Source organism: Fukomys damarensis, unplaced genomic scaffold (assembly GCF_012274545.1).
Source record: "Fukomys damarensis isolate Sample0158 unplaced genomic scaffold, DMR_v1.0_HiC HiC_scaffold_37, whole genome shotgun sequence".
NCBI classification, from domain to species: domain Eukaryota; kingdom Metazoa; phylum Chordata; class Mammalia; order Rodentia; family Bathyergidae; genus Fukomys; species Fukomys damarensis.
This window is the reverse complement of record NW_022900949.1, coordinates 56,006,304-56,033,029: the sequence shown is the minus strand read 5'-3', so window position 1 is coordinate 56,033,029 and position 26,726 is coordinate 56,006,304. Positions and strand designations below refer to the sequence as shown.

The 26,726-nt window shown below is 34.8% G+C and overlaps 1 protein-coding gene across 10 annotated transcripts in view; it reads left to right on the top strand.

The window, feature by feature from the left end:
* Positions 1–26,726, top strand: part of Slc9a9 (solute carrier family 9 member A9) — a 671,333-nt gene that overhangs the window by 442,653 nt on the left and 201,954 nt on the right. For all 10 annotated transcript variants that reach the window (XM_010608158.3, XM_010608160.3, XM_010608159.3 and 7 more), the window contains 2 exons: positions 15,552–15,665; positions 17,194–17,305. In XM_010608158.3, coding sequence (XP_010606460.1) covers positions 15,552–15,665; positions 17,194–17,305 — 226 coding nt within the window. The remainder of the gene's footprint in view (positions 1–15,551; positions 15,666–17,193; positions 17,306–26,726) is intronic.

Below are 26,726 nucleotides of genomic sequence, written 5' to 3'. Positions count from 1 at the left end.
TACAGCTGGGCAGCCCCTTAAAAAGTGTTTGCACAATCGAGAATTGGATAGGTGTCTGGACTACCCTTGAAATCTTGTGATCCTAAAGTGTGTGTGCATGTGTGTGTATACACATGTATGTATGTAAAATTCATCAAAACACATGCAAGGACATTACTTTAAGACCATTATTTCTGATCAGTACCATGAGAATAAGCACTCTGTGCAATCATAGGCATAAGAAGCTATTCTTAATTTAATGGTATTTTAACACAAGTGCAACCTTACACAACCCTGTACTTCTACTTCAACTGCAAATGGGTGGGGAGAGTCAAAAGTGGAAAACTTCCAGAAATACTATTATCAGTGTTTACTGGCTAAAGTAATTTAGCAAATTCAGAGAAAATAGCCTTTCCCTTAAGTTATAAGCCTGGGGAATTCATGAAAATTTGGCTACAGTATTTACTCAGTTTAATGAAGCTCAATTCCTTGCAGCAGTAACTACAGTTATTTCCTATATTAACTTTACTTACTTAATGATGCCCATTCATCTTCCTAAAATGTGTTTTGTTGTGTTTTTAAAGGTCGTGCCTTTGAAATTCTCATGGTTGTAAAAAGTAAAACTAGGTTAAAAAAAATGAAATGCAAGGGATGAAAGAGGGCAGAGTAGTAGGCAGGAGGGCATAAGGAAACCAAAATTTCTTAAGCAAAGAAATACATTACAAAGAAACACCCAAGTGCTATACCTTCTCTACTGCAGTGACCAAAGAGTCCTAATCCTTACCTTCAAAAATCTGATCTTGGATTTGGAGCCCACCTGTAGGTGACAGGGGCTGTGAAAAGTCCAGAATGTCTCTCAGGGAGAAATGGATCAGAAAGGAGGTTATTTAGAAGGGGATTTGTCTTGGAATCACAAATACCTGGCAAGAAATGTTTTTACTTTTTAGGGTTTGGAAGATTGAGGAGGATGGAGGATGGGCTTGGATGGGTGACTCATAATTATTCCCACATGCCACCTCTTCAATATGTACTGCTTGAGAAAAGAATTTTATCTTTTTAGGTAAATTTATTTCTTCACCTGAAAAAAATTTTGAGTAAAATTTTTCTTCAATTGAAAAATGCATGCTTGCTCACAAGTATCTTCTGCTGAAACCTGAGTTGTTCTATTGATCAAACAATAATATGCTTCTGAAACTCTAAAGTATTACAAGCATCCGTTGTATATTTCTGTGAGCAAACATCTCCTTCCAGAAACTCTGTCTGAGACAAGGCAGAAGCTCCTCTACTCTGAGAGAAGTGATATGGACCATGGTATGAAACAGAACACCAGTTTTGACCAGTGCCCTGTGGCTTTTATTTTATTTTGGTTTGGTTTTTTGAGACCGGGCCTGACTATGTAATACAAACTGGCTTTGAATTCACCAAATTACCAGGCTGACATTGGGCACAAGATCCTCCTGCCTCACCTTCCTGAATATTCACATTACAGACATGTGCCACCACTATGTTTGACTTGAGCAAAATCATTAATGCTTTTGAATATAGTTTCTCCAACTATAAAATGGAAATAGAATTACCAATGCACCAATTTTCTTGCCTTTGTAACTCAGATTGTTTCAAAGAATTTCTTTCCCCATTCCCCTGCCCTACCTTCAACCCCTCCACCCCTCTCTATTTACAAAGAATTTTTCAGTTTTTCCTTTTTGCATATTTATTCCTATTCCTTCTTTCCTTTTCCCTGCTCCTCCCACTTCCCCTTCCCCTTTGAACCTTTTCTTCCTATTTCACATTATCTATTATACATTTTGATCCTTACTTACACTTTTAATTTATCACACCCAAAACACTATTTGGTATTTATATATGAGTGTCCTATTTATTTCACTTAAGAATATGGCCTCAATGTGGATCCATTTAGCTACAAGAGTCTCTACTTTCTCCTTCTTTATGTCTGAGTAATACTCCATTTTATTTTTTTTTAAAGCACATTTTCTTTATCCAGTTTCCATTTGATGGGCAATTGAGGTATTTCCAAGTTTTGGCTATTACAAACTGTGTGGCTATAAACATAGGTGCTTATATATATATCACTGTGGTATGAGTCCTTTAATTCTTTTGGGAAGATACCCAGCAGGGGAATAGCTGAGTCAAATAGGATCTCTAACCCTAGTTCTTTGAGGTATCTCCATGCTGATTTCCACAGTGGTTGCACCAATCTACAGTCCCATAAGTGGAGAAGGGTTTCTTTTTCCCTACAACCACACCAGCATTTGTTATTAGTTGATTTCTTGATAGCAGCCATTCTTTCTGGAATGAGTTAAAATCTCAGCATTGTTTTCATTTGCATCTCTTGAATAATCAATGATGTTGAATCTTTTTCCTGTGTTTATTTGCTATTTTTGCTTCACTGAGAAATCTCTGTTCATTTCAGATGCTCATGTTTTGGGTCAGTTCTTTAAATTGGGGAGGTCTAACTTTTTAAGTTCTTTATATATTCTAGATAGTAGACCTTTGTTTGAGGAACATCTGATAAAAAAATTTTTTCCCACATTGTGGGTTGTCTCTTCACTGTGTTGGTGGTTTCTCTTCTGGTGCAGAAACTTTTTAATAAGGTGATATCTCAGTTGTTGATTCTTTGCGCTGGTTCACGTGCAACTGGCTTTTGTTCATAAAATCTTTACCATTGCCTTCAAGAGTTTTACCTCTCTTTCAGCCAGTTTAGTGTTTCTGTTTTAATATTTAGATCTTTGATCAATTTTGATTTTAGTTTATTGCATGGTGAGAGATATAGAATAGCTTTAATCTTTGGCAAGTTGAAACCAAATTTTTCCAGCACCATTTATTAAAGAGGCTGTCTTTCCCCCAGTGCAGGTGTTTGGCTCTTTTGTCAAAGATGAGGTAGCTGAGTACATCTGGAGTTATTTCCACATCTTCTAATCTGTTCCAATGATCCCCAAATCTATTTCTTTGCTGGTACCATGCCGGTTTTTTATAGCAGCTTTGTAGTATAGTTTCAAGTTGGGAATTGTGATACCCACTACCTTATCTTTGTTGCCTAGAATTATTTTTGATATTCTATGTCTCTTCTTGTTTCAAATGAATTTTTGTATGGTTTTCTTAAGCTCTGTAAAGTATGCTGTTGAATTTTCAATTGGAATTGCATTAAATTTATATAGCAGTTTTGTAAGTATGGCCATTTTCACTGTATTGGTTCTTCCTACCCAAGAGCAAGGGATTTCTTTCCATTTTCTAATATCCTCTTCAGTCTCTTTTTTCAAAGTGCTATAGTTTTTAGAATACAGATCTTTGATTTCTTTTTTTAGGTTGATTCCTATGTACTTCATTTTTTTGGATGCTATTGTGAAAGGAGTCATTTATCCAGGTCCTCTATCAGTGAGTCTGTTGTTCACATACAGGAAGACTATTGATTTTTGTGTGTTGACCTTGTATCCAGCTACTCTACTGAATTTGGTTATTAAGTCCAGAAGACTTTTGGTGGAGTTCTTGAAGTCATTTATATAGAATATCATGTAATCTGCCAATAATGGCCATTTAACTTCTTCATTACCTATCTTTATTCCTTTCTCTTGTCTAATTACTGTGGCAAATGTTTCCAGATCTATACTGAACAGGAGTGGTGATAGTGGATATCTTTGTCTTGTTCCTGATTTTAGTGTAAAGGATTTCAGTTTTTGACCATTTGGTATGATATTGGCTGTTGGTTTTTCATAGATGGCTTTTGTCAGGTTGAAGTAAAGCCCATCTATTCATTTTTTGTAGGTTTTTATTATGAAGGGGTATTGGATTTTGTTGAATGCTGTTTCTGCATCTACTGAAATTATCATATGGTTTTTATCTTTTGCTCTGTTGATATAGTGTATTACATTTATTGATTTGTGCATGTTGAACCATCCCTGCATCCCTGGGATGAATCCCACTTGGTCAGAGTGTATGATCTTCTTGATGATCTGCTTCATTCTGTTTGCCAATATTTTATTAAGGATTTTCTATGTTCATTAGTTAGACTGGCCTCGTTATCTTTTTGGATTCAGTCTTTCTCTGCTTTTTGAATCAAGGTGATGCTTGCCTACAGGAATGAATGTAGGAGTGTTAGTTCCCTTTCAATTTCATTGAAGAGTTTAAACAGTAGTGGCAATAGTTGTTCTCTAAATGTCTTATAGATCTCAGTAGTGAAGCCATCAGGACCCTGGATTTTCATTGTTGGTAAGTTTTTAATTACATTTTCAATTTCACTGATTGACATTGGGTTGTTTAGAATTTTTAAGACTTCTTCATTCAACTTTGGTAATTCATATGTATCTAAAAATCTGTCCATTTTTTCTGTGTTTTCCATCTTATTGGCATGTAGGTTCTCAAAGTAGGTACTGAAGATTCTCTGGATTTCTTCTGGATCTGTTGTAACTTCACTCTTTTCAGTCCTAATTGCATGGATTTGGGCCTTTCATTTTTTTGATACGGTTGGCTAAGGGTTTGTCAATTTTGTTTATTCTTTTGAAGAACCAATTCGTTACTTCACTGATGTTTTGTATTGTTCTCTTGGTCTCCATTGCATTGATTTCTGCTCTGATCTTTATAATTTCCTCCCTTATGAGCTTTGGTTTTATCCTGCTCTTCTTTGTCTAGAAGTTTGCGGTTTAGCATTAGGTTGTTTGTTTGAGCCTGTTCTGTTTTCCTAAGATGAGTATTCACTGCTGTGAATTTCCCTTGTAAGACTGCTTTCATTGTGTCCCATAGATTTTGATATGTTGAATTGACATTGTCATTTAATTGTAGAAATGGTCTGATTTCTTCTTTAATTTTCTCTGTGACCATTGGTTTCTCAGGAGTGTGTTTTTCAATTTCCATGTGTTTATGAAATTATTGTGGTTTCTTTTGCTATTGATCTCCAATTGCATTGTACTGTGATCTGATAATATACAGGGGATAACATCAATTCTTTTGCATTTACTTAAACATATTCTATCAGCAAGTATGTGATCTATTTTGGAGAATGATGGCTGTGCAGTTGAAAAGAATGTGTATTTGAATTTTATGGGTTGGAACACTCTGTAAATATCTGTTAAGTCCATTTGTTCAAGAGTTTCATTGAGTTTTAGTAAGTCCTTGTTTATTTTTGTCTAGTTGATCAATCTGTGAATGTGAGTATTGGGGTGCCCCACTACTATTAGTGCTTATTTGATTTTTCATGTTTGTTAATTCATTTTTTATATATTTGGGTGCACTAGTATTTGGTGCATATGTAATTGTGATCGTCATCTCTCCCTCTTGGATTGTTCCCTTAACAAGGATATAGTGACCTTCTTTGTCTCTCCTAATTAATGTTGGCTTGAAATCCATTTTATCTGCAAATAGGATAGCTATGCCTGTGTTTTTTCAAATTCCTATTGCATGGAGTATTGTTTTCTACCATTTAATTTTCTTTCTATGAGTTTCTTTTTTAATTATGTGTGTTGCTTGTATTCAGCATATTGTTGGATCTTGCTTCTTGACCCATTTTGCCCATCTATTTCTTTTGATTGGTGAATTGAGACTATTAACATTGATGGTTATAATTGATATGTATTGACTAATCCTTGTAATAACATTTTCCTATTGTTGGATTCTTCTCCTTTGCATTTAATTTCTTCTCTTGCCTGATGGATTCATTCAGCTTGGCTTTATGGGTTTGTGGCTGTCATTGTCTTTTCCTAGGATATTGTTTAAAATTTTTTGGAGTGTTCATTTGTTATTCATGAAGTTCCTCAGGTGTTCTTTGTTGTCAAAGTATCTTTTTTCTCCATTGATTTTGAAAGATAGATTTGCAGGTTACCTCAGTCTGGGTTGGAAGCTGTTTTCTTTTAGGGCTTAAAATACTTCACTCTAGGCTCTTGTTGACTTAGTGGTGTGTGTTAAGAAGTCCACTGTCATTCTGATGGGCTTTCCTTTGTATGTGATTTGTTTCTATTCTCTAACTGCTTGTAGAATGATTTTCTTCTGTTGGGTTTCTGCAGTCTTAACTATTATATGCCTAGGTGTTGATTTTTTTTTTTTAATCATGGCTAATTGGAGTCTTATATGCCTCACTTATCTGTATGTGAACTTCTTTTCCCCAGCTTGGGAAGTTTTCTTCCATTACTTCTGTGAACAGTTTTTTGTTATTTGCACTATCTTCTGTTTCATCGTTGACTCCAATCTGTCTTATGCTATTCTTCTTTGCATCATCTAACAACTGCTCAATTGATTTCTCATGGTCCCTTGCTATTTTTAAGAAATATTTCTTTTCCTGGTCACTAATCACCATCCTGTCTTCTGTAAATGATATTCTGTCTTCACATTGACTCAATCTATTGTGTAAACTTTCAATGGAGTTTTTAATCTTCAGGTTATCTGTTTGCATCTGTTTTATGGATTCCATTTGTTTCCTGTGCTGATTCTCTTTTCCTCAGCTCCTCATTTTTTAAAATCTGTGTCTGCTACAGAGTTATTAATCATGTCTTTTACTATGGACATAATCTCTGTTGCTATCTGAGAAATTATTTCTGATTTTATTTTTTCCAGATCCTCTTTCATTGATGGTTCAGGGTGTCCAGGTGATTGAGTTTCAGATTGTTCCACCTTGTTGATCCTTGGGATTGCCTTTGGTGATCTAGAAGTCTGATTTTTAGGCTAGTTTAGGTGTCTTCTCATTTCCACCACTTGCAGTCTTCTGTGCCTTTATTGAGGTGATTCTTTGCTCTCCCAGTGGACTTCAATTCTCAACAAACCTGAGAGAGGCCTTTGCTCCACTGATCACCACTGCACCAATCCTGGGTTCAGAATGATGGCCTTCTTGATCCCCATGCAGGGCTGCTGTCCAGGCAAGCTACTGGCTGGTGTCTGTACACACCAACTGATGATATTTGGGTAGACCTCTGGGTAGGGCCTATGCACACCTGCTCAATTGTTTTCCATATGGGCCTTTGGCTGGAGCTGCATGCCCAAGTCGCTGGTGTCTCTTAAAATAATTTTTTCATTGAAGTCCTTAAAACATTTCTTAGAATGATGTAGATCCTAAAAGAAAAACAGGAGAACCATTAACATTATTACTATTTAAAAGTACTGATGTTGGTACTATTAAAATGTCCTAGATGTAGAATGATCTCCAAAGATTGCACTTTACTGCATGTAACTGTGAATCCTCAGATTTATAAAGGAAGTCTATTCTGGGAACCATGATTTTGAATTACAGAAGAAGCCTTCAGAACAGCCTGTTGGCAAAGATCTTCATTACAATTCATTTCCTAGGTCACCTCTGCAGTCCATAGGAAAGATTGAGTTCACCTTGAACATATTTCGTGAGTACTTAGGAATATGCAAATATTAAAAACCTGGAAGCAAACAATTAATGTTTTAGTAGAATTTAGTGTAAAATTTACAAATTCCCCAATACAAGAATAAAAAGTATTTACTTATACTTCAGCTTGATTAAAATAATATAGATACACCTAATAATATTTTTTTTAAAAGCTGGGATATTCCCAGTTAGAAATGAAGACAAATTGAATAGTTTCTCTGGTGTGAATAAACTATAATAGTACATAAGATCCTAATTATATAATAGACAATGTGAAATAGGAAGAAAGGGGCTAAAGGTGTAGGGAAAGTGGAAAGGGTAGGGGAAAGCTAAGGGAAAAGAAAAAAATATGAGAAAATGAAAAAACGGAATTGAAATGTTTGTAAAAGGGGAGGAGAGGAGGGGTGAAGGTAGGGCAAGGACAAGGGGAAAAAATGAGAACCAAGACCTGTCATTTAAAGGTACAAGATCTTAATAATGAATGTAACTGTACTGTATACCTAAAATATACCAATAAACTCAATGAGGAAAAAATAAAAGAAATGAAGACAAATTTCATCCTAAGACCTTTTTAGTTTTTTTTATTTGAGACCAAGTCTCCCTAAGGTCACTCAGCTAGGCTTGAATTTAAGATTCTCCTGCCTTAGCCTCTGGTAGTACTGGAATTAAAGGTGCAGACCACCATATCTGGTGAAAATTGTCAGTGCCTTTCTTGGACAAGTACATGAAAGTCAGAAGACTGTGTCACATTGTACTAGGTACAACATGAGCTGTGTTGAGGAATTCATGTGAATTTAAGTAATTCAAGCTAGCCAAGTCATACTAAACTGCTGTTAAATTTCTCTACATGAGCCATAATAATGTGATACAATTTGATTGTTTTGCACAAATAAGAGAAAAATTAACCAGAATTAGTGATAAACATTTTGTAAAACAGACTTGAGCTTTTAAACTCGTAGTAGAGTAAATAACTCAGACTAAAGAGCACAGTATCTAATAAGTCTTCAGAGAGCATGGTTTGCTAAGACTAAGTTGCTCCATTATGAATGATTTCTGTGAATTTTCAGAGCTTTTAAACACAGTTTATCCTCGTATGCAGTTTTGCTTTTTTTCCCTAGTTTTGTTTGCATTGTTAACTTGGTTTTTCCCCACTGAAAAAAAAGCTTTGCTAAGAAGATACTACTTTTATCCTGGGTCCTCTCCAAAAGCTCACAAACTGTGAATTAGCAAAAACAAAATAAATGTAGTTTATTGTACTGAGAAATAAAAAGCTAAGTCTTTATTTTTCACTGACCCTGAATGGGAGGAAATAGATTTTGGATTATTTAGTTTGAATTATGAGTCACCAGTTTGAAATTTGTTGTTATTTTTAATATTACTGGTTTTGGGGTAGAGAATTTTCTTTTATTTTCTTCAAAAGTGACCAGTAAATTCATTCTCTGAGTGACTGACTATCTGGATCCAGCTTCAGTTGAAATATGATAGTTAATTTGGCTATGTCTGCAGGCAGGCTTTGCTGTCGCCTCTCCTTCAGAAATGGAAATGTTTTTAGCAGAGTCTTTCATGTGAAACAAAATTGAATTCACCCACAGATTTTCATTAAGTGACCCAAAAAGCAAATTGCTATAAAGCCTGTTGATTCAGAGGAATGTCATCCCATAAGTAGACAATGGAGGGGCAGTCAGTTGGCTACATCACTATTAAAGGAAGTTTTTCTGAAATGCTAACAATTGTGTACATTTTAAAATAGGCAAACCTATCAGATTGTCAAAGGTTTTTAAAACCTGATAAAAATTAATGTTGGCAATTGCACAAATGTGGGGAATGAGGAAGAGTGGAGATGCAAATTAGCTTATTCTTTCTGAAATGCAGACTGAATAGTATGCTTAACAAGGAAAATTAATGCATACCCTTTGACAGAGAAGCCCATGTCAGGAATTTTACCTAAGAAGCAATCACTCAGCTGGGGAAAGATGCCTGTGCAATATACTCAGTACAGTGTTGTCTATAAGTAGAAAAATGTGAAAACAATCAGTTGTCTAATAATGGACATAGTGAAATCAAATTTAATAAACAGAAATATGCAGAAGGATTTTGTACTGCCACTAAAAATTGTGTAGTAGATCCAGATTTGTTTACATGGAAAGAGGCTTATGAAATATTATGGATTTAATTAAAGTTATCTACATAAAAATATAGTCAGATTTATTTAATTTCATACATGTTGCTATGCATCTATGGGTATAGGAACAGATGAAAAAGATGTTTTATGAAAGGAAAAATCCTTTCATTTTTTTTTTCTGTACTTGAAAACAAGAAAAAAAAGTCAAAACACTAAAAATAGGTAAGAATGACTGCTAAATTCCATAAAATAAGAAGGTTAAGAGTGATTATTAAAGCTAGGATAAAGGAAACAAACATTTGGAAAGGTTTTTTTTAATCCTACTTGAATTTTTTTTTCAAATCAATCTATTTTTTTGAAACTGTGAATTAATGTGGTTTCATGTTTTAAAAAATATTAAGATACATGTCCATAAAGTGAAGTGAAAATTATGTGTATAAGTGTACATGAATACATTCATATGCAAACATATTCTTTATTTATTCAACTTTCATTAACAGTGAACTTTGGATATAACATTATAAAAATGTATCATTATTTAACCATCTTTTATGTTTTGGATGTTTGTTTCCAAATTGTTGCTGAGGCTATAAAACAATGCTTATGTAATCTCTATTATATACAAAATTACTGATGACTTCTTCAATACCATAGATAGGTTTTGTTTCCTTATTTAAATTGTTGATTCTTTTGCAATTTATTTGAGCATAAGGAATAAGTGAAGAATCCATTTTTAGTTTTTCAGTTTTGTTATTTTTTCCCTAAATTAGCCAACGGTACTGCAATCTTTTCAAATGATCTTTTTACCCAATTATATTATAAAACTGTCAAATTCCTCCAAATTGATATACATTTTTGTTGTGGTATAAAAAATGGCAGTGAGTGGGAGGCAAACAAAAATTTTTTACCTGGAAAAATATATATGCAAGAAGAGCTAATTATATGGAACTGCAGATGTTAGGACAACTCTCCTTCAGAAAGCAACTAGAAAAGCTGGATACTATATAGAAAATGAGATGTTTGGAAGAACTGACAAGCAGCCAGGACAGCCAGGACTTGAAAGGCCAAGCCACTAAATTAAAACAAATTGAACTGAAATGTTTTGTAGGCAAGAAAAAATAAAGATGGGAAAAATGAATGAAATGGAGAAAGGGCACAATACAGAAAATGAAGTTGCTTCTTCAAAGCACTCAAAATTGGTAAACCTCCAGAAAGATTTATTGAGAATAAAAAAGAAAAGACAAATTACCCTTAATGAATGGGTGAAAGACATAACTACAGACATTAAAATATAGAGGATATTATGAACAACTATATATTAATATGAAAATGCAAAAGAATGACAAATTCCTTAAAAATACAACTTATTAAAATTTACACAAAATAATCTAACCATTCATATCTACATCTATTAAAATAGATTGCTCCATATCCATAGTTTAAAATCTTTCCTGTAAAAAAATTCCAAGCACAAAATTCTTTTAATCATTTTAGGAAAGAATGGGAACATTCTTTGTCATACTTGAATATTTCAGGAATGTGAGACTGTCTTAGCATTTAAAATTAATTAGAATAATTAATGAAAAGAATAAAAATATTATATGATCATATTAATAGGTGAAGAAAAAGTACTTGATAAAATCAACAACATTCTTGTTTTCCTTTTAAGTGATTGTCTCTAATAGACTAATAGAAGGGAATTTATATAATCTATTAAAATGCTTTTATGAACCTGATAGAAATAAGCGTTTTCCTTTTGAGATTGAGAACAAGATAACAGTATCAACACATGTATTGTGCACTATACTAGAGATTTCATCAAGGGTGACGAAGCAACAACAACAAATACAAAAAGATACAAAGTGTGTAATCACTAGAAAGGAAGAAAACTTGATTGTGCAAAATGCAAGTAGTCTACTGATAAATGATGAAATTATTAAATAAATGTAATAATATATGAAATGAAAGATCCATTAATAATCAACTATACATGTGAGCTGAGCAACAAAAAAATAGAAAATTAACTTTGATAAAAGTATTATTTGCAATAGCAACAAAAGCATTAAATACCTAGAAATAAATCTAGACACAGATGTTTAAAATATTTCTACAGAAATTAATAAGAGAAATTAAAGAAAACCAAAAGAGTGATAAGGTTATCCAATGTACATCAATTTAGAAGCTCAATAGTGAAAAGATGTATGCTTTGCTCAAATTTGTTTACAAAATTCAGTGCAGTTCCAAGTGAAATAACAGGTAGGTAATTTTTGTGCAAATTAACAAGATTCTGAAATTCAGATGGCAATGTGAAAAGGCAAAACTGTGAGTTTAAAACACATCAGCGAAACCAAGTGTTAGCAAGAATGTCATACAACTAGAACTGCTGCTTGGAATGCAAATTGGTACTACCACTCTGGAAAACTGCATGACATCCCAGTAATTCTCTAGGAAGGTAAACATATAGTAGAAAAATGTATTAATAGCCCCAAACTAGAAAAAAACGCAAATGTATATTCCTATAATAAAAAAGTGAATCATTACATACAAAGTGAAAAATGTCACTAATTTATTGTCAAGAAAAAGATAGCAAAGGGTATATATAATCTAATTCCAATTATATAATGAGAAGTACAAATTGTTTAATTTCAATTGTCCAAAACTGAAAAACAAGAAGAGCTAATTTGTGGTGTGAGAAATGCTAATAGTTCCACTGGAGTAACGAAGTAAGACTAGGAAATTGATTAAGAGTGATTCTGGAGTGCTCATACTCCTTTTTTAAATCTTAAAAAGTGAACATGATCTGTATACTTATCTGGATGATTAAGCATCAATAAAAATATTTTTAAACATGAAAAATCAGTAAAATTCTGAGAATATAGATTAGGAAATAGTACAATGAATTATGTACCTATTAGAAATGTGTGGCATTGACACAGGGAGGAATAGCAGTAGGAATGAAGAGCAGGTCCAACATTGGAGCTAATGGACCTAAATGCAAAATGCAATTTTTGTAATACATACAAATGTATGTGCATGCATGCACATGCACACACACATATACTTATTATATATATATGCACATATTTCATATATATACATATTTTGAATGTTTGACAGTGTTAGATTTTAATAAACTAAATGAATAAACAAAAGTAAAATTCTAAGTTATCCAAAAGAAACAAATCTCTAAAACAAATACAGTGGTGCCTTGGTTCCTGAATGTTTTTACTTGAGAACAATTTGGTTGACAAAAAGAAGCATTTGGCAAAATTTTGTTTTTGTTTGCAAACTCTGCATTGGGTGATAAATATGACCATGACCATCTTTTCCAGAATCATGCAACAAAATCAATTCATGAATCAAGGCACCACTGTTTTTAAAATCATAGCCCCCATTTAAAATGAGTAGCAAATATTTCCATCATATCTCAACAACTATATCTGACATCCCATATATGTTCCATTTCTTTAAGGTAATGATTAGAATAAAATCAAGTGGGTGGCAATGAGCAAAAGAAACACTTTTTTATCTGAAAAAGAGTAAAAAAATTGATTTGCCATTAAAAAAAATTTTTTGGTATGGACTAGAAAGTGTTTTTTTTTTCCTTAACTCGTTCATGTATGTAAAGGAGTATGTATAATTTTAAATGACATAACTCCAGCCCTAGTCAAATGATTTCTTGCTCTCTTTAACTCAAAAATCCAAGGGCTATATTTTGCCTTTGGAGAGGTTAAATGAAAGAGCTTAAATAGTGATAGAAATTGCCTAGCTTCTCTCTCAGACAGCCATTTTCCCTGTGATCACAAGATGGCTCCCAGTAGCCCCTTGGTCAGCATCCTTCGATTTCTCATCCAGTAAGAAGGTGAAAATATTTGTCCTGGCTTTCCTTGCAAAGACCTCATTGAATTTCTTTGGCTCCAAATGTGTCACATCCTCTTCTGAACCAAACACATTGCCTAGAGAAATGCACTGATCTGAGTGAGTTAGTCCTTACTGACATGTTCCAGATCTGAACTACCAAGGCTATACCAAGCAAGATAAACCCTCCAGAGAGAAATTGAGATATAGTTACTATGAAGAGGTTATCTTTTATTCCAGGTATGAAAATATTCTTTCTGGGGTAAAATATACTACAGAATGGCTCAGAGAAGCCCTATGAAGTTAACCTTGATATTTTTTAATGTTAAAAACTAGATAGTTGCAAACAACTGAAAGTTTTGTTTTCCTGGAATTCACATATTAACTCCCTAATCCTTAGTGTGATGCTATCTGGAAGTAAGGCCTTCAGGAAGTAGTTAGGTCATGTCATGATGGTGGAATCTCCATGAATTGAATTAGTGCCCTTATCAGAAGAGACCAAGGGAGAATAACTCTTCCCTGTATGTGAGGATACAAGAAGTTGGTGGCCATTTGTAAACCATGAAGGCTTTCCCCAGCATCACATCAGCTGTCACTCCAGAAATATTACATATGAACTTCTGTGGTTTAAATAACTCTGTATATGATATTTTGTTAGAGCAACTTGAACAAAATAAGATGATATACACATATCCCTTCTGGAAAAAGTAAAAATATAATCAGGTAAAAAAAGCTTCCCTATCCTCTGTATTTCCCTGACTCATGTTTTCCAGTTTTCTGCAGTTATTTGAGTGACAATGTTTGTTTATGTCAGCCGGCCTACTGTATGGAAGGAGTGCTCAGGATAATTGATGACCACTGCCACTACAGAAAGACCATCTTGTACACAAGAGCTGTGTCTTTTTTAATCCTTTCTTTCTATTTCTGGTTTTAAATAATTTTTCTGACAAGATTCTACTTTTCTTTCTGTCAACTGTCAGTGAACAGGTATTGGACATTATTTGTGGGGCTGTAAATATATTACGTGAAAAAATAATGAGTCTCTAAAAAGTCAAGAGAATGCCTCCAGAGACATTTCCCTAACAGTGATTTATGCGGGTCTGGGAATGAAGTTTCAGAAACTTCTAAAGGAAAAGTCTGGAACATAAAATAAAAGCTCTTCCAAATATTCCTTTACTGTAGCCTCTGGACACATTTCTCTTTTAGTTTTAATATGGAAGTTGGAAAATGTTTTTCATGTTTAACTTAAATTGTTTAGTTAATAGTCTAAGAATAACTCTTGGGAATATCAACATAGCATGTTATTACTCCATTCTTCAGACTGAATTTGATGTATCTATTGTACTCTCCCTAATAAACTGATCCCTGGGATCAATCACTTTCTTTTTACCAGCTAGAAATTATAGACTTTTAGTGGGTATACATCAGTCAATTTAATGAGTCTCATAGTCTGGGATTTGAAAAATACTGATTATTCTAATGTTAAAATATAGATGTTCATCCTTATTCCAAGTTTCCAAGTTGTCCTTTTCTCTCCTTTGACTGCCTGAGTAATTTAGCTTCAGCTTTTTAAAAAAATTACTTCTCTGGGACCTTGGAACTCAAGTGCATCTACTGTATAGTATTCAGAAGAAGCTAAATAATCTTTGTATTATTAACTACACTGTACCTCAAGCACATCACTTTGCTTCAATTTATTTAACAGGGAACATTTTGCCAGTTTATTAGCAATTGTTCTGTGAGAGGATCATGCTGGTTAGTATTCTATGAAGGTGGAAGAAAAGGTCTAAAGGAGTAGGGGAAGTGGGAAGGGCAGGGGAAAGAAAAGAAGGGAAAGGAAAACATATGAGAAAAGGAAAAAATGGAAACAAAGTCTCTATAAATAGGGAGGGGTGGAGGGGGTAAAGGAGGACAGGGGAAAGCGGAAAAAATAAGAAACAGGATACCTCATGTAAAAGGGCAAATCCCAATGCTGAGTGTAGCTGTACAGTATGCCTAAAAAGTATCGATAAACTTAAAGAAAAAAATATTCTATGAAGGTGTCTATGGAAGCCTTAAAGTGACACAGCTGTGGCATCTGTCATGAGTCAGGTAAGTCAGATGATTGGGCAGAAATGGTGGGGCCCAGGGCCCCTGAGAGACTGAGCTCAAGGCCTAAATGAAAAAGAACCACCCCATCATCAGTCACACTCACAAGAAATTGAAATGGACTCGAGTCTGAGTTGGAATTAATGGTTTTTGTTTCTGTTTGGTTTTCAGTTGTTTGAATTTATGAACTTTTTGGCTGAGAACGTCATCTTCTGTTACATGGGCCTGGCGCTGTTCACCTTCCAGAATCATATTTTTAATGCTCCTTTTATACTTGGAGCCTTTGTATCCTTTGAAATATAAAACATGGCGTGATTAGAGAGAAGAACCAACTACTGACTTTTAAAGTTAAGCCCTCAGGTTAACTGCAAAGCTCAAAGTCAAAGCAGATATGAAATTTCCAGTTTAGAGAGGAACATCCTAAAAAACTGAGGCCTTTATTAAAAACGTGTTGTTCATGATAAGGAGATTGGAGAATACTGAGGGAAATAAAAGGTAAAAGCTAAAGGAGTGTAACATTTTTCAAGTATTTAAAATGTGTTTAGCTAAAAATTATAAATCACTCATATAACAATTATAGCAAGATGCTTCTTATAGGAAAATATATTTAAGATGAAGTAGAGTATATCTGAAGGCGGGCACGATTATAAGTTTTAGAAATGTTTTCATTTGACAGTGATTTTTTCCAAACATGACTTTGAAATTAAGAGAGAATAAGAGTCTAATTAAATTAGCACAGTAGGTATAACTTTCAACATTGTAAGCGTTGTACACTTGAAAAGACATTTTAATAAGATAGCACCTTTTCTTTCCTAGGGAGACAAATAAAATCTAGACCTTGCTTTTAATGCAAAATACTGTCCTAGCTGTAGGACTAGACAGGAGGCATTCCCAGGGGAAGAGATGTCCGTCCAAAGCAATACGGAGGCACGAGGAAAGACAAAGTTATGCAACAGCTGCTGCCCTCCCTCTCCCCTTGGATCACAGGCAGATACTCTTCGCTAGGAAGACTGATCCCTCTCTCCAGCCCTGCTCCACTACACTCTTGCATGTGTTCCTCAGTCTCTTTTCAATGAGCACGCAGCTGAACTTTCAATTGCTTCCAAAACCTAGATCTTAGAAAGAAGCTCCCTTTCCCCCAAATGACTTCATCCTACTGAGCACAAACTAGAATAGATAACTACCTATAAGGGACAACAACAATGATTTTAAAAAGGAGAGATGAATACCACCAGTGTTTTCATAGATTTTACCTATAAAACATTGATTTTTAGTAAAATGCCTCTTAAAGCTGCAGTTGTATTATAAATTTATATAGACAATTCCTCTCTAAACTAAATCCACTAAAAGCAAAACTAAGTGAAGCTTGCTAGATACAGGCATATTAACTGATGGAAAGTAAGATGGAAATTGTGAATAGAAGTACATTTATCCTTTCCAAAGTGCTGCTTGAGAAGATAATGCCACAGTATCACAAGAGTCACTGCCTCACACTTTTCAGCAAAACTGAGCAAGAGTCGGGCATCCGCAACATAAATGGGATGAGAAGGTTTACAGTGATTGGAATGATTCGACTACCAGTTTTAAGCCAAGTATATATTCAAAGAAAGGCAGAGATTCTGTATTATTTCTCCCAAGTATTAACATTGAAGGATGAATTTTGGAAGCAAGGTGGACATGTATGAATTGATATGTTTATCTCTGTTCTCTGGGTCATAATGTAGAGAAAGCTTGAGGACATAATATTTATGCAAGGAATCAAACCCTCAGTGCAGCAGCATTTTCCTCAATGTGTTCCTGCGCTTACCTACAGCTAGCAATTTTTGTTGCCAGAGCCTGCAATATATATCCCCTCTCCTTCCTCCTGAATCTGGGACGAAAACAGAGGATCCCCTGGAACTTTCAGCACATGATGATGTTTTCAGGTATGTCAGCTATAGGCTGTGTTAATACTGCTGTTCTCTCACACTTCTGTGGAACCTGGGAAAGCATGAGGACATGCAGAAACCTTCCAGGGAAACATACGTTCTCTGTGCTTCACTGTACCTATCACCAAGCTTATTTCCCCTTAGAACTGAGCAAAAGCAGGATTTCTCTTTCCAAGTGGAACATGAAATTAACGAGAACTTGTCACTATGGCCTTGAGGTACAGTATCTATTCAAAAATGTGCCTAAAATGTGCACTGGACTTTTTCCTGGCCTATTTCAGGTCATTTGCTGTAATGGAGAATCTGAATTATCAGTTTATTCTAAGTTGCGTGCTCAGCATAAATATTGTGTAAATGATGCCATCTGTGTCCAGTGTTAAAGCACTTTCTTAGAATATCTGCTCCTTCCCTATACAAGACTTCAGACACTTTTCATGGTTATTACAGGAGCAAACTGGATCTAAGTGTATTCAGTTAGCTACTTGGGAAAACTGACATTAACTGAGCACTCAGCAGTTGCTCAAGAGCAGGTGTAGGTACTGGTTGATGGAACCAGCAAATACCCTATGTTCTAATTGTTGAAACCACACTTGAAGGCTCCTTTCCAGAGGAAAATAAACCGAATGAATTTGCTGACTGCTGAACAACTCTGGAGACTTAGGCTTTTCTATTCAACAATTTTCTTCCTGTTAGTCTTTCATTGTATGGAGTCTTGCTTCAGAAACCCTATATACCTTTTTATGTACATACCCACAGTACTACACTGGTGATACATGGCAAGAAAAGCAAAGCAAAAACCTGCTATCAGAATAGTGCAACCAAATATAGTTCGAGGCACATAGGCATACATGAAAAAGGTGAGAGAAGCTAAACATTTATTGGTATTTTCTATTGGCTGTTCACTATCAATCCAGTAAATCACATTTACATATTTTGTAGATAGAGAAACTGCAGTTCAGAATCTCAAAGGAGTTAAGTAACTTGGCCAAGAACAAGGTTTCCTAAACCCACATCTGTGATACTCCACCTCAAATCCAACTTGGTATCTAAAAATCCACATCTTTAGAAGTAGTACTTTAGAAGTAGGAACAAAAGCCTTGTTTCAACTTCCATACTATTCCACCCTGGTCCACACGTTAAATGGGAGCAGCTCTCATGTACAGAATGAGTTATTTAATCATAAAGAAGCACATGGCAATCCAAAGGTAAAAATCATCCTCCTAATGGCCTCTGATGGGACTGCTGGCATTCTCGGACATGCTAGAGTGAGACAGAAAGTGAAATGTTGGGCTGATGAGAGATCTTTGCCTTAGAACAACAATGAACTTTGGCAGTGAGTTAACTTCTATTATAGCAAAACAAAAGATAAGTTTGATCAAGTGACAAATAGCCAGGATTCGGTTGCATTTTTGTAAATCATTTCTAGGAATTGGAAAACATTTTATCCGTCCTTCTTTCCCATCACAATATCAGTAGCTTTTCTGGGGAATAGCAACTCATTTTCAAAACTTGAGTATTATATTTTAAATGTTGTTTTGACCAAAATATTTTGAAAATAATGTAAGGTTTTAGATAATCATATTGGGATGTCAAGTGTATGCCCAAATGGCCACCTGGTTTGATGGCTTCTCCAAGTTTGGCACCATATAATTTTTGCTTAGCTGTAGGATTGGCATTGCAATAAAAAGTGATAGAACCCAGTATAATATGGTACATATAGGTACCGCCAAAGTTGTGAGGAGAACCATAATTTGATGATAATTTTATTATTTTCTAAAATAGATGGTTAGCAAATCAGATCTGTCACCTGCTCATGTTATTAATGATGAAGCACAGCTACGTCCCTTTGTTTATACCTTGCCCATGGATTTTTGTTGTTGTACAGGAGGAGAGATGAATAGTTGCAACAGACACTCTGTGATTCACAAAAGATGAAGTATTTACTATCTGACAATATTCTAAAGGTGCTCACTCTGGAGAAGCAAAACAATGATTCCATAATATTGATGGAGCAGAATTTAGTACTTTAGTCCATGGTAGTGTCACTGGTAGCTACTTTTCATCATTAAAAAGTCCAGCATGCCACACTTTCAGGACAGCTACCTACATGCAACTCTGATATGCGGAGAATGCCACCTATCAGCTTCCCATCAAGTGTCCTTGTCATCTGCCAGGCAATGAGTCAACATTAGCACTTCAGCAGCTTGAACACAAATGTCACAGTCACCTTGGGCCAAAGTGACATGTTTTTGTGTATCTGCATTTTTGCTTTGTATATTTTTATATTGAAATAGCTCTAAATTGAGTTTCATCATCATATTTTGATATTCATTCTATTAAAGGTTAATAATATTGATAGTGCTATTTGGTATGTAGAAAGAACATGAAAATTTCTCCTAAACAGATATCTTAGCTTTCAGATGAGAACATTGCAATGTTGCATGGTTAAGTAATAACTCAAAAGTCAGGGCAAGGTTAAAAAAATCTCTCTCTCCAAATTTTTTATTGTAGTTAACATACACAAATACACATAACATAAACTATATCATCTTAACCATTTTAAGTGTACAGTTTAATGCTATTAAATGTATTTATAAAATTGTGCAGCCATCACCACCTCCCATCTCCACATTCTTTTCATCTTATAAAACTGAAACTCTGTAATTATTAACAGTGACTCTATTCCTCACCCCCAGAATCTGACACCCATTCCACTTTTTTTTTGTCTATGCTTTTTGTTACTCTGGTTGCCATATCTAAGTGGGATCATATAGTATTTGTCTTTATGTGACTGGCCTACCATAATGTCCCCAAAGATTATCCATACTGTGACAAATTACAGAATTTCCTTCCTTTAGTGTGAGTAATATATTACTTTGTATGCCTATATCCAACTTATCTATTCATCCCTCCTTGATGGAGTTGCTTCCATGTTTTAGGTACTGTGAATAATCCTGCTATGAATATCAGTACATGAATATGACTTTGAAGCTTTGCTGACAATTCTTCCCCAAAGATTATCCATACTGTGACAAATTACAGAATTTCCTTCCTTTAGTGTGAGTAATATATTACTTTGTATGCCTATATCCAACTTATCTATTCATCCCTCCTTGATGGAGTTGCTTCCATGTTTTAGGTACTGTGAATAATCCTGCTATGAATATCAGTACATGAATATGACTTTGAAGCTTTGCTGACAATTCTCTATATATATATATATATATATATAACGCGGGCAATCTACCTAAATGTATTTAAATTTTGTTGATATTTTCTAAGAGCCAACATTTGATTTTACTGATTTTCTCTATAATTATTCAATTCTATTCTCTGTTTCACTTATACCTGCTCTAGTATTTATCATTTACATTCTTCTGGTAGTTTTAGTCTAGTCTTTGTTTTTCTAGTCCTTTAAATTAACAAGTTAGGTTGATGATTTAAGATTTTTCTTGGTTTTTAATTTAAGTGTTTGCAGCTATAAATTTTCCCTTTACTGTTTTTCCTGTATCTCATAATTTTAGTATAATGTATTTTCATTTTCACTCATCACTTAGTATTTTCTAATTTTCCTTCTGATTTTATCTTTGATCCATAATTTATTTGAGTGTTTTTTAATTTCTGCAAATTTCTTCAAACTTGTGAATTTTCCACTTTTACTTCTGTTACTGACTTCTAACTTCATTGTGGAGAGAATATTTTTTATGATCATATCTTTTTAAGTCTATTGTATTTTTATTTGTTATCTAACATAGTTATCTGGGAAAATTCCCTACATGCTCCTGAGAAGAATGTATAGGCTGCTTTTGTTGATAAAGTTCTCTGTATATATCTGTTGGATCTTATTAGCTTAATGTATTAAACCTCTATTTTCTGCCTTATAGTCTATCTGGTCATCTCATTAAATTATTGAGAGTAACTTGTTGAAATTCCAAAGTATGATTGCAGAACTATCTATTTATCCTTATAATTATGTCAGGTTTTGCTTCATACATTTTAGTGGTCTTTCATTTAGGCATGTAAATGCTTATTTTTATTTATTCTTCTATTGAACCTTATTAATATATGATGTCATTCTTTGTCTCTCATAATAAACTTTTTTGTGTTAAAATCATTTTGTCTGCTATTAATATAGCCACCCTTCTGTCTTTTAATTATTATTTTCATAGAACATATTTTCCACATTTTTACTTTCAGTCTATTTGTACATTAGATCTAAAGTGAGTCTCCTGTAGACACACAGAGTTGGATCATGTGTTTTCACCCATTCTACCAATCTCTTTCTTCCAATTTAAGCATTTAATACAGTTACATTTAAAGAAATTACTGATAAGGAAATACTTAATTCATGTCATTTTACCATGTTTTCTGTATGCCTTTTAGTTTTATGTCCCTCATTTCTTGCATTATTTTCCTCTTCTCATCATTTTATTTTGGCAATAAATTTTTAAACTCCTTTCTCATTTCCTTTTGTGTATATTCTATAGCTATTTTTCCATACAGATGCCATGGTAACTACATTCCACATCTAAAGTTATAACACTCAACTTTAAATTTATACATCAATGACATACAAAACGTTTACCTCCTTACAAATTTGTTCCCACCCCTTTTTGTTGCTGATGTCATAAAACTATGCGATTTTACAAGTGTTTCTTAAAAACACAAATTAAAAATGATTTTAGATTCATTAACTTCTTCAACATTATAGAAAACAAACTGGAATTTAGTAACCTGAATTTTATAATAACACCAGCCTTTTGAAAGCTAGTAAAATCAATCATTGGTTTAATATGTTCATTTCTTAAATTACAGAGAATGAAAGAATAAACTTATAAACTATGCAATGCTACTAAATTTTTAATAGTCCATTTTTTATGGTGGTTTCTGTTACTTCATATAGCTTCAAGTGTCCTTGCATTCACAAATGAAAGACTTTGTTGGATTTTAACACTTTGAATGAAGATATGGACCCATTACCTTTTGGCCTCCAAAGTTTCTGATGAGCAATCTGCTGATAATTTTATTTAAGATCCCTTGTATTTAATGAGTCACTTCTCTCTTGTAAGTTTCAAGATTTTCTCCTAAAAATTTTGACTTTCAGACATTTGATTATTTCAGTATGTGTCTCTTTGATTTCATATAATTTAAGATTCATCAAGTTTCTTGGATGTTTATATTAATGTCTTTCATCAGACATGAATAGAAAGTTTTTAAGCATTGGCTTTTGAAATATTCTCTTTTATTCTTTTCCTCTCCTTCGTGTACTATCATAATCTTTGTACTTAATTTTATCCTATGGGTTCTTTAAGTTCTGCTCACATTTCTTTCATCTTTTTTTCTTCCTGTGCCTTGGACTCAGTGGTTTCCATTATCTTCTCTTTAAGTTCATTGATTTTCTTTTTTCTTCTGATTGTTCAAATCTGCCTTTGAATACTTCTAGTGAAATTGTCATTTCAGTTCTTGTGTTTTTCAAACCCTGAGTTATGTTTTTGTTTCCTTTGATTTTTTTTCATTTTCTTTTTGTATATGTATTTTGCTCATACATTATTTACTTGACTTTCTCCTCATTTTCCTTTTCTTTTGAGTATTTTTAAGACAGTTGTTTCAAAATTATTGGCCAGCATATCTGCCACCAGGTCTTCTTCAGGGATAGTTTCTGTTATTTTTTCCTTGAATAACCATACTTACCTGTTGCTTTATATGTCCTATGATTTTTGTTGAAAATTAGACATTTCATCTAACATTGTGGTAATTCTAGAAAGCAGATTTGCTGCCCCCACCAGCAAGGTTTGCTTTTTGTTGTTGTTCTTACTGTTTTTCATTATTGATTTTGTTTGATCGCTGTATTCATTCTCTGTGCCAATGACCAGTCTGAGGTAAAAGCAGACCATATTTACCTGTTGCTTTATATGTACTATGATTTTTGTTGAAAATTAGACATTTCATTCTAACATTGTGGTAATTCTAGAAAGCAGATTTGCTGCCCCCCCCCAGCAAGGTTTGCTTTTTTTTGTTGTTCTTACTGTTTTTTATTATTGATTTTGTTTGATCGCTGTATTCATTCTCTGTGCCAATGACCAGTCTGAGGTAAAAGCTTCAGGTCTTATGTCTTTTAGAGCCTGTGGTTTTCCCTGGGCTTGCAGAGTCACTTAATAATTTTCCATTTATATATACTCATTTTCAAATCTTCTTCTCTTTAAAGTCTGGATCCTAAAATTGAAAAGGAGGGAAATCAAGGTCAGGAAGAATAAGAAGGACACTGGACATTTAAATCTTCTAGAATCACTTCAGTCAGAAGGCCAAGAGTTTGTAACAATGAAAGAAGGTGCAGCAACAATGGCCAATGACCTCTTTGTCTGTTCCTCTGTGATCAGACTCAGAAAACAGTGATCAGATCAGATCTCTAATGTTTGGAGAGCAGGATTTTTTTGTTTACCTGACTCTTGCAAGAAATTTTCAGTCTACTCCAGGAATAGCCTGTACCTGTGATGTGTAGATCAGAAACCATTCAAAGAAGAACTTGAACTACACCCTGTGTTGGTCAATCATGCCTGCTATTTGATAAATCTTTTTCTATTAGCTTCACCTAGAACTTTTGAGTGTCTTTTTGGCACTGAACAGAAATATGCCTTTTAAATAAGCAGAGGTAAATTCACTGTGAAGTTAATAAACTTAAATTTCAGTTTCCCTTTTCACATCCTTCCAAGATCCTGGGCGAGGCCCTAGTGGTGTGTTATGGTAGACATTCATTGCTTAAACATTTTATACTCATTTTCCTTAAAAGGGGGCGGCATAAAATATGTAAACTTCATGTCCCACAAACCTAAACCAGACCTTCAATAAAATCTGGATGCACCTGGAGAAGAAAGTTTTAGAAGAAATCCAACTCCTTTTCGCTTGTGTTCTGGTGGCAAGATGAGTCTTCAGCGAGTGTTGAAAGAGACTTGTAGCAGTTCAACACTGATTTTAGTAAAATTTACATTGTTTATGGGTGTTACACAGCCACTGCTACCCTCTACCCCCACTTCATCCTTTCCCCCAAGAGCCAATTAAAATTAATGTTCTTACCTTGCACAAACCCCACCTGATTAATTTTGCATACAAACTAGTAATCTGTACACAAAAAACCTTGAAACATCAACATGACTAATGGACCTTCAGGTGAGGAGTATGTCCTCTGTGTCTTGAGAAGTTTCCAACAGTGCAAATTCTGTTCTTGGTGGCTTAGATGGAGTTAAGAGTCAATCTGGGATGTTTACTCTGAGACATTTTAAGATCTTCTTTAAATTCCAGGCCAGAAGGCTGTAACTGCTGTGGTGTATCATGTGACATCCACTACAAAGGGCTTAGAAGGAATGCTAAACTCCCCTGAAACTGTTCCTATTGCTCTCAAGCATAGACCTACTTAATGCCATGAGTGAGCAGCTCCACCCCAGTTCTCAGTTCCCTTGAAAGGAAAGAGGCAGCACTCTGTGGTTTAAATTAAAGAAAGAGATGTGCTCCGCACAAATTAACTTCCCTATTGATGTGGTGCATATTACAAAGATCAGTACTCTTGTTTTAATTCAAATCCATGTGCTGCAATTTTTATTTAATTTAAAGCTAAATAAGAGCCAGGAGTTGCTAGAAGGAGGGGAAATGCCGAGCCTAATTGAGCCCTGGCAGCCTTCCGGAAATCACTGTGACTTGGGAACTGGGGACTGCTGGGCTAGGGAGCCATTGTGCAGAGCTGCTTTGCTTATCTATCTAAGGGAGGCAAGGGAAGCTCTTGACCATGTGGTAGGAACCAGATGACATATCAAAGAACCACTGCTTCTTAAATTCCTCCTTTTCTGCTGTACTTGGAAGAAGACATTGAAATCCTGACGTGTCCTATCACAAAACTAAGAAAACTGTGACCATAGTTCATGGATTTTTATTAAAATAAATAAAATTGTAAACTCACACAGCCCCAAAATCAACAGCACCAAATGTTGCCAGGTTTTGCTGCTAAAGTCCATAGCTCATTTCATTGTCCACTAACATTCATTAACATTCAAGTAGCTGCCACAACTTGATTAGGAGAAAGACACGGAAGAGAAACTTTAAATTAACAACAACAACAAAAAAAATTCCAGTACCATTTATTGTTTCCCTTCTCAGTTGTGAAAGGGGGATTCAAGTTTTGTGGAACACTATGCTCTTCAGGTCATAGAACACCAGAATACTAAGTGAGGACAGCTTCAGAATCATTGCCAAGTGTGGAGAGCACCTTTATCGGTACCTTTTGATGAGCCATTGATCAAGCCATGATCAGAATCCAGTTTGAGACTTTGACCCCAAAATGACTTTATCTAGCTGCCAATAGTGACAAGCATTTGTGTCTGACTTCCCTTGTGCTGATAGAACTCCAGTAAGCCAGCAGATTTCCCTACAATTATTACCAGTCACCACCAGAAAAGGACATTCCCATGCCCTCTTCATCCTAGATACACAAAAATATGGTCCTCAGATCAGCAGCTTTGGTGTCCCTTGGGAGCTCATTAGAAATATTGAATCCTAATCTGCATTCTAACAAGGTCCCCAGGTAATTCAAGTGTATGTGAAAGTTTGGAAAGAATGTCCCAGAATATATTACAATTCATGGCTTCTGTTCTGAATCTGTCTCTTCAGTCCATTCCTCCCACCTCATTCTGTTTTGCGTGAGACCCTCTTAGGTGTCAATCTCGCCTCTTGTTCTTGCTTTTGCCATCTGATGAGCCTAGCATTCTGTTGAGCTCATTCCTGAACTTCAGCTCCCTTTGCGTGCTGAGCCTTTCCCCTTTTTTGCTCAAGCTGTCCCTCTGCCTAGAACCCTTTCTGTATCCACCCACCTTCTCTTTCCTACTGAGCAATTTCTTTTATTCTTCAGATCTCAACTTAGGCCTGCCTTTTTATTACAACCCTTTGTAACTCTTTGAGTCTGAGTTGGTGTCCCTCTTATCTATTTCCATAGCACCCAGTGCTTCTCCCCTCCTCATAGGCATCATATGCCATCTGATTTTCATGTTGCCTGCCTGTACACACTCTAGGCTGGGAGCTTTTACAAATGCTTGTCACTAGAGCTCAGCCCCCAGCACACTCCTTGAAACTGAACAGTCTTCACAAATATTTAATGGAGAATAGATGAATGAATGAATGAGACATAATGTTGTCCAGCTAACCAAAATTGTACATTTCACTCATAGTGCCACTTAATAATTATTCATTCCTATTATACTAGCCCTGGGAACTTTGTATTCTGGAATTGTCTCCATAGGTAGTTGCAGGGGGACACTGGGTAATTTTTTTTCTTTTTATTGAGTTTATTGGTACATTTTAGGTATACAGTACAGTTACATTCATTGTTGGGATCTTGTACCTTTACATGACAGGTCTTGGTTCTCATTTTTCCCCT